This window comes from Camelus bactrianus, chromosome 32 (genome assembly GCF_048773025.1).
Source record: "Camelus bactrianus isolate YW-2024 breed Bactrian camel chromosome 32, ASM4877302v1, whole genome shotgun sequence".
Taxonomy (NCBI): Eukaryota; Metazoa; Chordata; class Mammalia; order Artiodactyla; family Camelidae; genus Camelus; species Camelus bactrianus.
Window position 1 is genome coordinate 21,339,153 of NC_133570.1, and position 16,152 is coordinate 21,355,304.

The 16,152-nt window shown below is 52.1% G+C and overlaps 1 protein-coding gene across 2 annotated transcripts; it reads right to left on the bottom strand.

Annotated features, from left to right (window-relative positions):
- Nucleotides 1–1,505: 1,505 nt before the first annotated feature.
- On the bottom strand, nt 1,506–12,437 carry PRAME (PRAME nuclear receptor transcriptional regulator). 2 transcript variants are annotated; one of them, XM_010947418.3, is made up of 7 exons: nt 12,325–12,437; nt 11,445–11,487; nt 10,757–10,839; nt 6,092–6,158; nt 4,363–4,682; nt 3,417–4,025; nt 1,506–2,340 (listed from the first exon to the last, which is right to left on the bottom strand). In XM_010947418.3, exons 4-7 carry the CDS (start codon nt 6,125–6,127, stop codon nt 1,764–1,766), a joined length of 1,542 nt encoding a protein of 513 aa, XP_010945720.1. In that variant the 5' UTR covers nt 6,128–6,158; nt 10,757–10,839; nt 11,445–11,487; nt 12,325–12,437; the 3' UTR covers nt 1,506–1,763. The 2 variants fall into 2 exon arrangements, with proteins under 2 accessions (XP_010945720.1, XP_045369721.1); XM_045513765.2 differs by lacking the exon at nt 6,092–6,158.
- Nucleotides 12,438–16,152: the final 3,715 nt, after the last annotated feature.

A 16,152-nucleotide genomic window follows, 5' to 3' on the forward strand; every position in this document is an offset into this window, starting at 1 on the left:
ATATCTCAACAAAGCTGGAAAAATAAGTATAAATGATCTGACCACTAGAAAGAGCTCATTCTTATATATATATTTTTAGATGGAGGATGGTGAGTATCAAAGCCTTATGCTATCTGTATTCTCTTGGGTACATTTTAAAGCGTGATATTAGCAGTTTTATTTACTTAAAGTGTCTATTTTTATTGTATGCCGGAAACTGCATCCTTTGCAGTGTTTACGCTCATGATGAAAACATTTTGGCTGCCAACTTTTAGATGTCTGCAAAACCTTAGGGGAAAAGAAGGAGTTTTGACTACTTATAGTTTAGACCCGCTCTTTTAAAGAGTACTTAAATCTCAGAATCTCCTGGGATGTTGTTAAATGGATAGATTCCAGTGCTGCATCTCACACCTGAGAAACTCAGATTGCCAGGGGAGGGGGCTGGGAATTTGAACGTTCAATGTTGTCCCATTTGATTTCGAAGTGAGGGTGGCCTGGGGTGTAAAATCTTCAGATACTTTCAGAAGCGTTGATCTCATCTGTCCTATGATTAAAACACCCATGAGTCCGTGCCTTCAAGGGGAGCCTGAGTGTGGGCTGAAGGTCAGGAATTATTTTTCCTGCATTTGACACTTAGGCTGAGCCTCTGCTTTGGGAGAGCGTGTTCATGGTGACACAGTAGAACAATCAGAAGCTGGAGCTAGAGCTGGTAGCACCCCCTCCCCCTCAGAGATTCTGGGAGCCCCACCTCCTTTTCTGGGGCTTCTGAATGTTCTGCTGTGTGTAGGGCAATTGGGATGTGTAAACAAAGCCCAGAGATGTGGATCCAAACTTCTCGATTCAGGCTGCACTTTTGAATCACCGAGGCTGTGCATCTTAAACCTCCATGAAACTAAGGAATCACCGAAGCATCTTGTGAACGTGCACATTCTGGTCCAGCAGTTCTGGGTGGAGCCTGAGCGTCTGAATTTCTCACAAACTCCAAGGTGACACCCATGCTGCTTGGCCAAGGACCAAATTTTGAGCAGTAAGTACTAGGGAACTTTTGAAAAATACTGATGTCCCAGTTAATTCTGCTGATCCTACTTCAAACCAACAGAACCAGTATCTCCAGGAGTGGGACCAGGGAGTCTGTATTATTAAAGGTCCCAGATAGTTCTAAGGAGCAGGTGGGGTGCAAATCCTCTGCTTCAGATGGTGACAGCCCCTGCACAGCATTCCCAGGGTGAACAGCCTATCACTCCCTGCTGTGGGCTTAATTGTATCCTCCAAAATCCTGATTATGGTGAAGTCTTAAACACTGCCCCACCTTGTAACCATATTTGGGGGTAAGACCTCGTCCAGCCTAGAGAGTCTGAGCCTCACAGATGCTCACAACGTATTATTTAATCAGTAACTGCAGATTCCTGGGGTTTACGCAGGAGGATTAGGGTAACAGATCACAGACGACACCAGGGGATTGACAGTGAGGTTCCCTTTATTTCTGATTGTTTTTTTATAACCATCCATGCAGGGATCACTCCCCCATCCACCCCCAAGCCCCAGTACCCCTCCAGAAATTCAGATTCCTATTTCTAACTCTATGGGGCAAATCTCCCCAAGATCCCATCAACTCCCGAGTAACAAACATCCCCCCCACTGCCCCCAGCTCTAAATCGCTTTTCCTTTTCCCGCTCACACTGAACAATGGTCTGAAACTGTGGCTTGTGTCCCTTTGAGATGCACCTAGGTCTGGGCGGCCACATGCGAATGCCCAGAAGGAGGTCTGGGATGCGGGTACCCGGCTAGTCAGGCATGTAACAGGGGCACAGGATGGGGTCTGGGTCGTAGAAGGTCCTGTCCCCACAATGGGGACAGGGGTTGGCGCTGAACCAGACCATGCTGGGCCGGCCCGACTCCCGCAGCATCTGCTTCAGCCGGGCGTGCAGCTGGGCCAGCCGGCCCAGGTGCAGGGTGCCGCCCACGTCCTCGTAGCTCTCCAGGGGCGCAGGGTACAGCACGTGGCTCAGCTTGCTCAGCCCCACAGTGTGGCACAGCAGGCTCTCCAGGACGGCCATGGAGATGGGGTTGCCGCAGAAGCTAAAGGTCATGAGCTGGGAGCAGCGGCTCAGGGCAGGCAGGATGGCACTGAACTGGGCATCCATGATCCCGCACTCGTCCAAGTCCAGGTCCTGGAGGGTGGCAGAGGTTCTCTCGATCAGAACTTGGAGGGGCCCAGAGCTTACATTGGTCAGGCTGACCCCACTGAGACCCAGGTCCTTCAGCTGAGTGATGCTCGGGCACTGGGACAGATGCATCAGGTCTGATTCCGAAATCAGGCAGTTGGTTATCGACAGGGTCTCCAGGGGGGCCTTCAGGCACCTGGGGAGAGATGGAGCTGTTAGCCCTGGGGGATGGAGGCAGTGGGACCTGGGGTGGGCCAGGCTGTGAGGGAAGAGAGGCCCATTTCACCCAAACCCAAAGTCTTCCAAGGGATGTTGCCGTGCGGTGAACAAAGAGGTCAGGTCAGCCCAGGGTCAAGCAGAATCCCTTCTCCATCCCTAATCTGCTGTGACCAGGTCAACACATGGGAACCTCAGAGGCTCCCCGTGCTCACCTATCAAGCAGGGCACCACGTACCCCTCACAGGTGCCGTGAGCACACGTAAGGTAACAGCAGCAGGTGCCCACTGGGGAGCCTGACCGTGGTTCCCGAGCAGGAAAGGGAATCAGTGATCTTCACTATTGGCAAGCATGACCGGAAATGCTTTCAACTCGGGGTTCCTTCCAGCCACTGCCTGGTCCCCACCACCCGACTCTCTGTTCCCAGTGAGGCTACAGGGAGCCAAGCATGAAGGGCTAAGCCAGGTGAGGTCTGGCTACATCCAGTCTGCAGGGACAAACTCAGGTCCCTGTACCACATACCCACTGACCACCCACCGCTTTCAGTTCTTCACTCTGGATCTCCCCCTTCAGCTCCAGAATCATACACTTCCCACACGTCACCTCACCCATCAGGAGCCTAAAGCAACCTTAAGACAGACAGGAATTTGAGGCAGGGGGTAGGGAGTGACTCTTGTTGACAAACTGCTGAGTGCAGAGCTTCTGAGCTGAAACCTCATACCCGAGGGCTTTCCCCTAGCAGTGCCCTCCTCGCTTAGTCATTTTCGATCATCTTAACTTGGACATCTCTCTGGCAGAGTTCCCAGAGCTACTTCCACCTGGCCTGAAGCCCACACAGTAGAGTCCCAGCAAGAGGTCCCTTTGGATGGCATCTGACCTAGTTCACACATCTGACCTACCTATGCGTGGGGATAGAGCAGTGGGATTGTGGGGACCCCCCAGTGGCCTGTGCACCCTAGCACCGCCCCCAGCTGGCACGTGGTCCACAGATGCCCCAGGCGTAATGAGAAGGCAGAGGCCCGCTCTGGTCTGCAGGGAAATGGAGCCACACCTCACCTGAGCACCTGGTCCAGGCGGCCCTCGAGGAAGGAGATGGAGTCGAGGTAGAGCTCCTGCAGGTGGTGCAGACTGAGGAACTGTGCAGTGAGCTGGCTGACACAGTGCTCTTCCTCCCCCGGCGCGGCGTGCGGGGCCATGTGGATGTGGGACAGGAGGAGCCGGCGCAGGTTACCCATCTGGCCCAGGTAAGGTGCGAACCTCCCCAGGGTGGCCAGCTTCCAGGTGCAGTTCACCTCCAGATCCTGGACAGAGTCCAGCTGCACCATTTTCAGGACCTTCTGGATGGTCTGCATTGGCATCGCAAAAATCTTCAGCTTCTGACAGCACAGCCGGAGTGAGCCTCCCCTCTGCTTGACCTTCTTAAGGAGGTAGGTGAGGGACTGGTCAGGGGTGCCCTCCTTGAGGCATAGGTCAATGAGCACCTCCACGGGGACCGAAGGCTGCTTTGGCCCTGCCCTCGAAACTTCCACTCGCCGCCTCTTCCTCACGGGCGGGGCGGCCTCTGGCTCCAGCAGTGAGCACAGGCTGGCCCTGCTGCTGGACCACATGGCCCAGAAGTCCTGGTGAGCGTTCCTGCGCAAATCCAGCACCTGCAGCTTCCACCTCCTGCGGGGCGAATGGCAGATGGACTGAGATGGGTCAAGACCAACGGGGACGGAGACCGTGCATCTCGGAACCCAGACAAGGACTCTACACCCCAGATGCCAGCTGCTCCCTGTGCTTCCGGGCCCTTCTTGGTCCCCACTTTAAGTGCCACCAGGAGGGGGTGGGCGCATGTGCCTTTGGTCATCTCTGCATCTTAATCAGCCCTGCCTGCCCGAAAGCCTGTCCGGAGCAGACCGGCCATAGCCCCAAGGCCGCCCTGTGGCCCAGCACCCTCCCTGACACCCCGCTGCATCTTGCTTGGACCCTCAGGCCTATCCACCTACTGGGTCACTCTCACCTGGGGCGGACCTCCTGGGTGAGCAGGACATCCAGGCCATCAATTGCAGCTTGGAAGGTGTCCAGGTGAGGCTGGTGCTCCCTCATCAGGGCCCCCAGCGGGAGGCAGGGGAAGGGCCAGGCCTGCACCATGGCCTTCAGCATCTCACTGTGCCTCCCAGCAAAAGCCACCGTGAACAGCGGCGGGAAGAGCTCGGTGGGCAGCTCCTCCAGGGCGGCGATGGCCAACGCCTCGTCCCGCAGCAGGCTCTGGCCTGCCAGTTCCAGGAGTCGGAGTGGGGTCTGGACGCCCATCCTGAAGAATCTGCTGCGGAATGAGTCCTGGGGGAACATCCAGAGAGCAAGACGTCCTTCTCGGGCCAAGCACGAGTGACCCCATCATCCTTCCACCCTCCAGGGACCCAACTCAAGGCTAAAGCCACTGCTCTGGCCAATGGGCGCCCAGGAGCCTGAGAGCTGACCCCACCCTCTTCAGAGAAAAGTTTCTGATTATCACTCAAGGACTGAAAACAGGAAGAATGATTTCAGCCCAGCACAGCCTCTTTCTAAACTCCAACAAATAACCCAGATGGGAAAGATTAAGGAGCACCCACACAGCCGTTTACAACTCTGTAAATGAGACACACTGCTGTAATAAGACAGATAAACAACAGGGACCCACTGTATAGCACAGGGTACCATATTCAGTATCTTGTAATATATAATGGGAAAAAATCTGAAAAAATATATACAGAGAGTATATGTGTAACTGAATCACTTTGCTGTACACCTGAAACTGACACAACATTGTAAATCAACTGTATCTCAACCAAAACAGTATTTTAAAAAATCTTCACTACTCCCCTCACAATTAAAAAAAAAAATCTGTAAATGAGAAACCATAAAAGCAGCATGACAGTATTTGCTAGTATGTAGAGGGTAGAGATGAAAAAAAAAAACCCTCCAAAATGCCCCTTTTATGTGTCTCTTCAGGGAATATCATTATTACCACCACTTGGCTCAGGGGAGCAAAGAGGTCACATTCAAAACAGAGCCTCCACTCTTTAAAATAGTATATGGAATTTTTTGAAAAAGCTTTTAGTTTTTAAAACAAAAACGAACAAATAAAAAGTTCTTCAAACTAGTAAAATCACACAACCATAAATAACACGAATCATAATCACCGGTCACAAACTAAAAATGTGAAACATCATCCAAAAATTCCAATTAATTAGATGTCTTTCATTTCTAAAAAATCCTATTTGGTTAAGAAATAGTGTAACCGTCTGTAAGAATGGCATAAACCAAAGCAGGAATCAAAGTGTTTGGGATTAAGGCAAAACTGCATTTAGAAGAAAAAGCAAGGCCTGCTTTTGCAAACGTGTACGGAAAGACAAAGAAAAGTTCTCTGGGTGATTGATGTTGGCCTGAGGGGCCTGCCCGAGGAGACCTGGGCTCGGGCAGCACTCAGAGCCCAAGGATCCTGACACCAGAGCGCGTGGGCGTGGTGCAGGGAACCTTCTGCTCCAGGCCTCGGGGTCCCGCCTCTGGCTCCCCAGAAGCAGTTACAGGCCTCTCTGGCCACACTTTCAGATCCTAGCTGAAATTTCCATTTCCAACTGAAAGCGAAATCTTATCGCTGGATCTCCACCCAGCTAATGCTGCTTGGATCTTTGATTTTCTCCTTACATACAATTGATGGGATCATATGCCCGCTCATGAGAGAGGTAGATAAAAAAGAGAAAACCAACCTGGAAGTATACTCGTTGAGGGAGTTTGGGCCACATCAAAATTATCCAAATGTTTGAGGTAAGACAGCTATATGCAGACAGTGGTGTCACCCCAAAAGAAAAAGAAATAAAATAAAATTCCTGGGTACCAGTCACTTATATGTTACCTAAAACTGTAAAACAAACGTGTGCTCATTCATGGGAGAACAGAGGTACAACTGAGGGGCAGTGGATCTTCCAGATTTTAAGGGTCAAGGCTTCCCCAGAGGGGGAGGTCAGGTCAAAATTAACACTAAGAGTTGACCAGGAGGAGGCGGTGGCCAAGCGTTTGTAATGAGATCAAGGAAATCACCCAGGACCGGGAAAAGTGTACTTTGTTTGGAAAATTTCCAAGTCTTTTGTCTGGATGGACTTGAGAAATTCCAAGTGGATTGGCTAAAGAGGAAACCAGGTGGATCCCTTAATCCCAAAACAAACCCACAACCCAGTCTTCCTCCCTCCCTGGAGGCAAAGGGCGTTCCCTCCCAGAAACTGGAATCAGCTAACCAGCTTGAGAAGATTAAATGTAGGAATGTGGATTGGGAGTGGCCTGAATAGTAGAGGTGGCCAAACCTGGGACACTCCCTGTCCAGTTCTGAAAGCCACTGAGGGGTCAGAGCTGTGGGCTCCTTGGGATCTTGAAATCAAAGAGAGAAATAAAGGAGGAGCCAAGATTGGGTGACCTTTCCCACACCTCAGCCCCTCCCAGGAAGCTGGTCAGGACCAGGCACTGTCCAGGGTTCTGGACCCTAACCATGCTCTTCAAAGACCCCTTCCCAAGCGTCATTTAACATTTCCTCAACCCTAGGGAACAAATGATGCAAAAGCAGCTTCAAAAGCCCCTAGCCCCTCCCCTAAGCCTCTCATGCACAGGGATGCTGATGAGAGCATGCCATTAAGCCCAGAAATAAGTCAGTTTTCCTCTCGCTCCACCTTAAGCATGGGTGCGCTTACACTGATGCCTCTCCGTTTCCCCTTGGGAGATGTGAAGCTACATTTGTACCGAAGGGCTTGGGGATGATTCCCGTGCTGGGCTGGCTCACACCTTGGTTCTGCTGAGGTTTCAGAACACAGAGAGACGGAACCTCTGCGTTGCGATGATTCTCCGGGCCTCTCCACCTCCTGCATTGTGATGCCCTAACAATGCTTCTGCTCCACCGGCGAGGAAGAGGCAGGCATTCTCGGAAGGATACTTTCCATTTTGGTAATTTCCCAGAGACTGCTTTCTCCAAATTCCTACCATCCATTTGCCTAGGACAGGGTTAAATCAGAACGTGTACTATGGGCATTTTAACTCCCTGGCAATCACCGTCACCAATCAGCAGCAGGAGATGGAGATGAGCGACAATAACCAGAAATGTCCCTGTTATGGGGCAGCCACTGGGCGCAGCTGTAGTGCTGGTGCTTTCCATCCAGTGCCTCAAATAACCATCACAAAAAAGCTACAGTTCACTGTTAGTCTCATTTTCAGCCTGATGAATCCGGTACCCAGCCAGGGGAGGACACTGCTGTGGTCCGTGCAGGGAGTAGCCCGTAGACATGCTCGGGGAGAGGTTTGGATGCATCTGCCCCAGTGAGCATTAGAACACATGGACTGACTTCCCATGGACCTCAGGGAAACAGGAAATGGCAGATGTCCACACATGGGATGTTTCCATGGGATCCCAGCGTCCAGGAGATCAAAGGAGCCAGGAGGCACCACTGTCTTCGAATGATCTAAAAATGTGCAGTATTAACCAAACAGTCCTCCCCTGTCAAGCAGGAGACACCCCTCTGTCCACCTCCACCTCCATGCACTTTGTCCTGGATGCTGTTCTGCTGGAGGAGGGTCAATGATCCTCACGGTTCCAGGACCATTGGTATTAGCCCCGAAGGCACAATCTGCTATGCCTCATGCTGACGGCTGGCAGGAGGCACTGGGCAAAGCGGATGCAGTCACAGGGTCATCTTCTGCCCAGCGGGCCCCCTCCTACCACCTCGACACCCAGACTCCCCCTTCTATCAGCAATCCTTGATTTACTCAAAACATTTATGGGGTGCCTGGGGTGCCTCAACTGCTGTTCTGGGAGACAGCAAGGGACACCCAGGGAAAGAGCCTGACCTTCCTCTAGTTATTAAGTACCAGGAAGGTGATGAATCACATGATAAATGTAATTAACATTGCTGCCAGTTATACGTGAAACTCGTTGAGAGTAAATCCTAAGAGTTCTCATTACAGGGGAAAATTTTTTTTCTACTTTATAATTTTGTATCCATGTAAGATGATGGACGTTCACTAAACTGACTGGGGCCATCACTGCACCATGTAGGTAAGTCGAATGGTGATGCTCCACCCCTTAAACTCATCCAGTGCTGTCAGTGCTATCTCAATATGACTGGAAGAAAAACAATGTCATGGTTTTCTGCTCAGTGTATCTCTGAGGCATGGACCTTGTGTTCTACTAAGCAGACAAATGAAAAGGAAGCAAGCCAAAAAAAATAATGACAGGCCACCTGGTCTGCATGGTGGAGCAGGGCCATCGAGGTGACAATGCCCACTCAAATTTCGAAGCAACCTTCGTGATCTAAGGCAAAGCTATGATTTTCCTGCAGCCATGACGTATTTTTTCAAAACATTAGGAATTCTCTTATGTGATCAGTTGTAAATGTTTAGAGAAGTTAGAAAAAATTAAAATAGTAAAACTTTTTTTTTCAGTATACTGTGATTTTAAGCCCCAACAGTTAAAATGGTTTGTTTCTTTGGGAAAAACTTATCAAGAGTAGTTTCAACATCAGTTGCCTTCTTTTTTTTTCTTTTATTTGCCTTATCACATAACTTTCACTTTGGGGGTGAACATCTTTTCCACGCCCTGGTGAACTGTCACACTGCCTCCTAAGTCTAGATCTGCTTCCAACATTTTATCCGTTGTGCTTTTAGGGCCTGAAAGATCTCAGAGTTCCTCTACTGTGAAGAGATCTGCTGGCATCACTGCCTCTGGGACATCTTCATTTTTCAGTTACAACCATGTTCAGTCATTCATGCTTTTCTGAGAGATGGGGAATGTGAGCTCGAAGTTGGATTCGGAATCAGAACAGTGGGTAAACGTCAATTTTTTCTTTCCATGTGCAGCGACTAAGGCTCAGAAGGGGGAGTCACAGAGCGGGCCACAGGTGGGTGACCCGGGAATGAGGCCCCTGGCTCCTGGCCCAGGGCTCCCGGCCCAGGGCTCCCTAAGCCTTCACTTGCGCCAGCCCAATGGGAGGGTGCCCAGAGAAGTCTCCTGAGGACAGGAACATCCCACTCTATCTGTGGGAGGCAGACAAAGTCGGGGACGCGAGGGGAGGACAGGAGTCCCCATTTAGCGGACACTGCCCACCACAGTCCGGAGACTCAGCAGGCATGTGGGCATACCAGGTCCTGCCAGGTCTCCTAGGAGGAGGGGGAGGGGTGCAATAATTGGAGAGAAATCTGGAAAGACCTGCGCTCACTGCCTCGAGGCACCTGTGCTCAGCAGTTGTCCCCCTGGAGTTCAGAGCATCTCCTGGGAGGAAACCTCCCAGCGCTGCAGGTCCCTGACAGGAGCAAGTCAGCAGATGTGCTGAGGGCGTGTCACCAAGGGCCTGGAGAGCAGACTGCATGAGGCGGGGGCTAAGAAGGGTGTGGGGAGCCCAGCTCCCACTGTGGCTGCAGGAGGCCCGTGGCCTGGGCCCTGCTCACCCTCCAGTCCGTAGGGGTGAGAAGCACTAAGGAAGAGGCCTTCTGGCAGCCCAGGGCTGATCCTTCTTCCTCCGCCCCAAACTCCTCCAGAGTCATGACCCTGATCTCTCCCCTTTGCACATCCTCCTCCTCTCAGGGTCCCAGGTCCAGTCTGTCCTGACACAGACAATGTGTCTGCGGCTCTGGGACACAAGTTCACCACACCCTGCTCTGGAGACAGCAGTGACGCTGGGAGTTACCAGGCCTCCTGGTATCAACAGCACCCATGGGCTTCTCAATACCCCCAATGCACAAGGTCGTCCTCAGGCCTGGGGTCTCCTCTCCATCCTCCAGCTCCAAGTCTGGCCACGTGGTCTCCCCAGCCTCCTTGGGCTGCGGCGGGAGGACTCACTATGCTGTCTTGTTGCTTTCTTTCCCAGAGTGGCCCCTACCTCCAGCGGTCCCAGCCCCAGCTTAGGGAGACTATAATCCCCCAGGGCTCACCCACCCTGACCCTGCATGACACCACACAGGAGCCAAATCTCGGGTCTGATGCCAGCCCTGCTCCTTCACCCTGAATACAGGTTCTGAATGTCACCGTGGCTTCAGAAATGGGTCCCCAGCATGCTGAAACTGCTTCTTATAAAGAGGCAGCAGGAGGGGGCGAGGGGAGAGCTCAGTGGTAGAGAACGTGCTTAGCATGCACGAGGTTCTGGGTTCAATCCCCAGTACTTCCATTTAATAAATTAAAAAATAAACCTAATTACCTGCCCACCACCACCACCAACAAAAAACAAAGGCAACAGGAAGGATGCTCCATTGGGGAAGTGACTTGGAAAGATAAAGGCTGTCCCTCATCTTCCTTCCCCTGTGAGGGCCTCAGGATGCAGACTCCATCCAGCACGATGACCAGCATGGAGAGGATGAGCGGGCTTCTTGGGACACTGAGACTGTCCAGGGGACCAGCTTACCTGAAGATGTCTTCCACCCACGCTGGTCCAGCTCCGACTGGCCTCAGGTCCTCCGAAACTCAGTCACCAGTGTCCACCCAAGTCTGAGAGCAAGAACCAAAATGCCACAAAAACAGGGACTGTGTGTACTGAACAAGCCACGGGCTCCCATGAAAATCTCTGGGAACACTGCTGAGGACAAAACTGAAAACTGGAGCCCCGATCCCGCCCTTTCCGCGCCAGACTCCTCCTGCTGCCAAACTCGACTAATTTCTCATGGGCTGAACCAGCGGTCAACCGAAGGGCAGACCTTGGGCTCAGGTCAAAATCACCTTCCCCTCTAGGACACTGACCTCTATCTTGCAGTCACATTTCTTGACCCCCACGCCCTGGCACCTCCAGAGGGGACAGGTTCTTAGAGCGGCCACCCCATTTCCAGCGCAAACCGGCCGGCTGACGAGCTCCAGCGATAATGCAGACCGGGTTCGGTGGACTATTACGTCTACAGATCATGGCTGCGGCCCCCTCCACAGAGCACGTGGCCCGGGCCGGCCCAAGGCGAGCGCCCCACTCCGTCTGGCCTTCACAGCGGACCAACATTGTGATAACTCGTTTTCAGGTAGAAAATAGGCGGGGGCCCGTGGGGGTCACCGGGGACTAGATCAAGGTCACCTTGCGGGGAAGCGGAGCAATCAGGGCTGAAACTTACGTTTTGTGCGGCCACGCCTCGCCACGCGGTCCCCTCTCAGACGCTGTGGAGAGAGAACTGCTGAGTCAGCAGCTCCCCTCCCGGAAACCACGCGGTCGGACCAATCCCGGTTTCTGTTTCCTCCTGGGGAAAGTCTCACGAGATCCTGGGATCGCGAGTGGGGTCACCCAGAGAGGCCGGAAGGGGTTCGTTTTAATAGGCTGGGCTGGCATGGGGAGAGGGGGAGGGGTGGTGCCCGTGGCCACGCCCATGGGACTGCGCGGGGTCGGGGATAGGGAGTACAGCTAGGGTTGCGGAATGGGGATGGGATGGGGGTCCCGTAGAGAGACAGAATGTAGGATGCGTGGGATGGGGATGGATTGGGGGGATGGGTGAGGTGGGGTTAGGGGATGGAGATGGAATGAGGGTGGGGGTGGAGATGGGTGGAGGGATGCTGTGGCGATGGAGGGTGGAATGGAGGATGGGAGTAAGGCATGGAGTGGGATGAGGGGCCTCTTAGGCCCAAAGGGTGAGGCGGAGTGGCCTAGAAACTCCCACCTCCAACTCCTTCCCCACCCCCCGCCTCTGGGCCTGTGCTTCAGGCAAACCCTTTCCCCTCGATGGGACTCGGGTGTCATTGAAAGTTCCGGCCCCCATGAGCGAGGGTTCTCGCCCCACCCCTCGTGTAGATGAGATGTCTCTCCCCTTGGCCAGTCCAATGCCCTCTACTCTATGGACTTTACCGCTTGTGTGCCTCCTGGTGGAGAGGAGACCCCAGCTGGGGTTGGATTAGACAGTCCTCCCTCCAGACCTTGCTTTCCTCTGTCGCTGCCCCCCTTCCCCCACGAGTTGGTTTTCCAGCTTTTTCAGAAGCCACAAATTCCGCGTCTGGTCTACTCACCCCTGTCTGGTCTCCGCGGTCCCTCCGATGGCCTCAGCTTGCCCTGGTCCTGAGCTCAGGCTTCTGTACTTTCCACCCAGGGACCCCTTCGGACAAAGTCACGACGGGGCCTGGAAATAACGGACAATGTGGGCGGGACCTTTCTGAGGAGCTTCCAAGGATGCTGAGCTAGGTGGGAGGCCCCCCAGCGCTCGGAACCAGCCTTCCCTGGAGCCAGCAGTGCCCCTCAACCCTCGGTATCGCGTGTCCCGGCCACCAGGGGGCACCAGGGACCTGAAACGCAGGACCTTGCAGGGCAGATTTTGGCGCCTCCATCCTCCCAGTCCCTCTGCTGGAGAAAGTCAGTCTTCTGGAGATAAGGTGAGAGCCAGATGGGCGGGTATCCTTTTCGTAGGGGGTTGAGAGCCAGCGGAGCACCCCCTCCTCCTCCGTCACTCTTACTGACCTGAGGGACCGCCTTTGAGTCGTCCTCACTCAAGCCCAGGAGGTACTTGCCCTCCTCGGACTGTGAGACGTTTCTGAAAGTGGGGTCAGGCACTATGTCCTTGTCTTCCCAGTGACCCCAGATCTTTAATCACGGGTCACAAGAAGGTCACGGTGGCTGAGACTAACACGCAGGGCTGTCATGCTGGCAGGGTTTCATGGATCTACCCTGCCCTTCCCCCCAGACATCCCCCTGCCTGTGAGCAAAGGAGTTTAAGGGGTCCAGTTACACATGTGAACAAATGAAGGAATGAATGAATGGATAGGTACATACACATGAGGGCCTTGTGTTGATCCCTCCGACCTGGGATTGCCACCTGAAACAGGGCTAATATAATCCGACTGTTTTCAACGTGGAAGTGGAGACAGCCTCCCCCTCCTGCCTCTCCCCTAGACTCATTCAATAAACATTTGTCCTTGTGAGACTGCAGATCCCACGCTCAAGGACATGCATGCTCAGAAGTTTTAGGGTGGAAACAGAGAGAAAAAAAAAAAAAACCAAAGCAAACAGAACTCAAACAAGAAGACTATTGTCTTAAAGTGGCAAGTTGTGACTAAGTCTGAAGAAAACAGGACAGAGGATGGACTTGAAATGGAAAGGGTATGGGCTTGAAGATTGCTGGTCCCTATTAGCATGATCTGGCTGCTGGTTTTATTTTCCCTTGTTTTCTTTTCTTTCTCTTTACTTTTTTTTTTTTTTCTTGGTGGAGGAGTGGGGATAATTAGGTTTACTTATTTATATCACGCAGGTACAGGGGATTGAACCCAGGACGTGGTGCGTGCTAAGCATGGGCTCCACCACTGAGCTATACCCCAACCCCCAACAACTAGGCTTCTGATATCTGTTTTATATCTGATTGTGTGGGCAAATTATTCTAGAACAAATCAAATAGGATGGCGCTTCCTGTATCTTGAAGTGCCTGAAAATCCCCCAGTAACAGGAGATCTCAAAGGAGAAACCCTCTGTTTACTGCTCGCAGGAAGCACCTGGCACCTTCTAGTATTTTCCCTGGGACCTCTCCCATGTGGACCCCAAGCCACTGGCCCCAAACCCAGCACAAACCTCCATCTGGTGGGTTTCTGACGTGGTTATTCAGTCACGGGCACTTTATTGCTGTTATCCATCCTCTGATGATTTGCTGATGATACGATTATGTTCCCTACTCCTCAGGACGGCTCCTTTCCAGCCTTTATTGACTAAGAGAAGTGAACATTCTCATTTGCTGAAGGGCTGATGGAGAGGATGCTGTGATTCATGGCCTGCATCCCATGAAAAGCATGTCTCCCCTGCCATTAGATGTGCAGACAGCCCTGCCCTGCCAGCACCCTCCACAAGCTGAGGGCCCAGGAGGGATCTGCCCCCACCAGATCACGCCCCTTCCCGGGGCAGCCTGAGTGCCGAGATTGGTGGACGCAACAATATACAGGCCAGGATGTGTCACTGCCACGTGGAAGCACCCTGCAGAGCTGTCCCAGCTCCAGCGGCCCCCACCCTCCAGAAGCTGCCCGTGGGGCAGGCTGAGATTGTCACTGCTGCTCCGAGTTCTTAGACTTCCACTGTCCAGCCCTCCTTCCTGTCCTTTCTCCCGGCTCAGGAGTCGGATCGGCACTGCGGTCTGAAGGCTCTCCCTGTTGACCCCTACGCTTTCTCCCTTTATCCTCCCCAGGCCTGGGAAGGATTCTTCAATCTCCTGCATGCCCCTCTCACCTGGTGAACCCCCTTGGAGAGCAAGAATGGCACACCATGGAGTCTCATTCCCTGACCTGCTCCCTCCCATACTCTGCATTGGAGGTGATGCCAACAGTGCCTCCTGACCATCTAAGCGTCAGTTTCCAGGGAAACCTGGCCTGTGACATGTGGTAACAAGAATGTGGCCTGGAGACTCTGTGGGCAAACACTGGGGTTCAGCTTCCTCACATAAACTCTCTCCCTGATTTACTTAACAAACAGCATTATTGAGTGGGCTGTTGGGGTACATTTCTTTGTCTTCAGGAAGATTCAGATATGTGAAGTATGAAGAAAAGAGAATTTTAAGCAGAGGGGAAGCCTGCACAAAGGCACTGAGGTTGAGGGAATATGGCCATTTGAAGGAAAAGAAATCCATTGGGGCTGGGGGCTCATCACCTGGGGTCAGAGGGGCAGGAGATGAGTGGGGGAGGTGGGCAGCAGACAGATCATGTGAGGACCGGAAGCCAAGGTAAAGAGATTGGATATTTTTCTAAATGAAAAGAGAATTTGTTTGAGGCTATTTTTTCATAATTTTTACATGAAATCATTCATGTTTTAAAGACATGAAGGTGGTTTTGTCTGAATGAACTTTACAGGGAAAAAAAAAGGAAGCCGGCAGAGCCCGTGGGTCCCATGGTTCTTGTCCAGGCACGTGCTGGGGCTTGGACCAAGCAGAGTGGATAGTGACTGGGGGCTTCAGGATACAGTTTTGAGACTGTCTGTCTGATTGGAAGTGGGGCATGAAGGAAGGGAAAGAGATGGTTACTCCTGGAGGTTTGACTTTTCCTGTGCATTTGTGTGGGATATTTTACCTTTATTTAAAAAATAGTTGTGTTTGTGCAGAGAAACGTCAGCTTTAATTTGACCTCAGAGAAGCAGTTGAGAATTGTTTTCTTGTGTATTTTAGATTTATTTGCTTTGTTTTTACGGCTATTAACAATAATTTGTGTTAGTGGTCCTTTTGTCACCCCGTTGGTGGCATTTGTGGTTCCTGATTTCTGTTTCATGTCCTAATGTGTGGGCACATGTATCTAGAAGAGTTTTAAATGAGAAAGTGGACTCCTGAGGTGGGAGCCCCGAGTTTGCTCCCGGTGCTACCTGAACGTGGGACAGGGGACAGGGTGGCTCCTCATGAATATTAGAGGTTTGCTTCTTGGAAGAAGTTCTTGGACACGTGGAAGTTTCCTGGGGCTCCTCCATGGCTTTCCCAAGAGAGGATAGTGCTGGTCCATGTCCCCTCTCTGATGAATTTCTGAGCTATTACTGCTTAATTGTTTTCTCAAATAACAGACATGATTATCTAAACAAATGTCTAAAATAAGAAGCATAAAAATGATGGAAACAGACTCAAGCAATAGTGATGAATTAAAATGATCACTTCCCTGAAACATCTTCCTTTCTCCCTAGTCCTAGATGCCATCATTGACCATGGAGTCACTTCTCCTGTGCTCCCAAAATTCAGTTGATATAAAGAGCTGCCTCACAGGCATAACCTGGTTCCAGAGCTGCGGTGGGACAGGCTAGGTAGTCCTGGGGTGAGCGTCTGGGCCACCTGGTGTGGCAGGTGAAACACCCCATCCCAGAGGGAGTTCATGGAGAAAGAGAAATGAGCTTAG

Bases quoted from the DNA above. Each gene is read 5' to 3' on its own strand.
- PRAME (XM_010947418.3), bottom strand. From the start codon at position 6,127: ATGTGGCCCAAACTCCCTCAACGAGTATACTTCCAG. The intron at 4,683-6,091 runs GTTGGTTTTCTC...ATGTTCCCCCAG, and splicing joins CTCAACGAGTATACTTCCAG to GACTCATTCCGCAGCAGATT. The intron at 4,026-4,362 runs GTGAGAGTGACC...TTCGCCCCGCAG, and splicing joins ACCCAGGAGGTCCGCCCCAG to GAGGTGGAAGCTGCAGGTGC.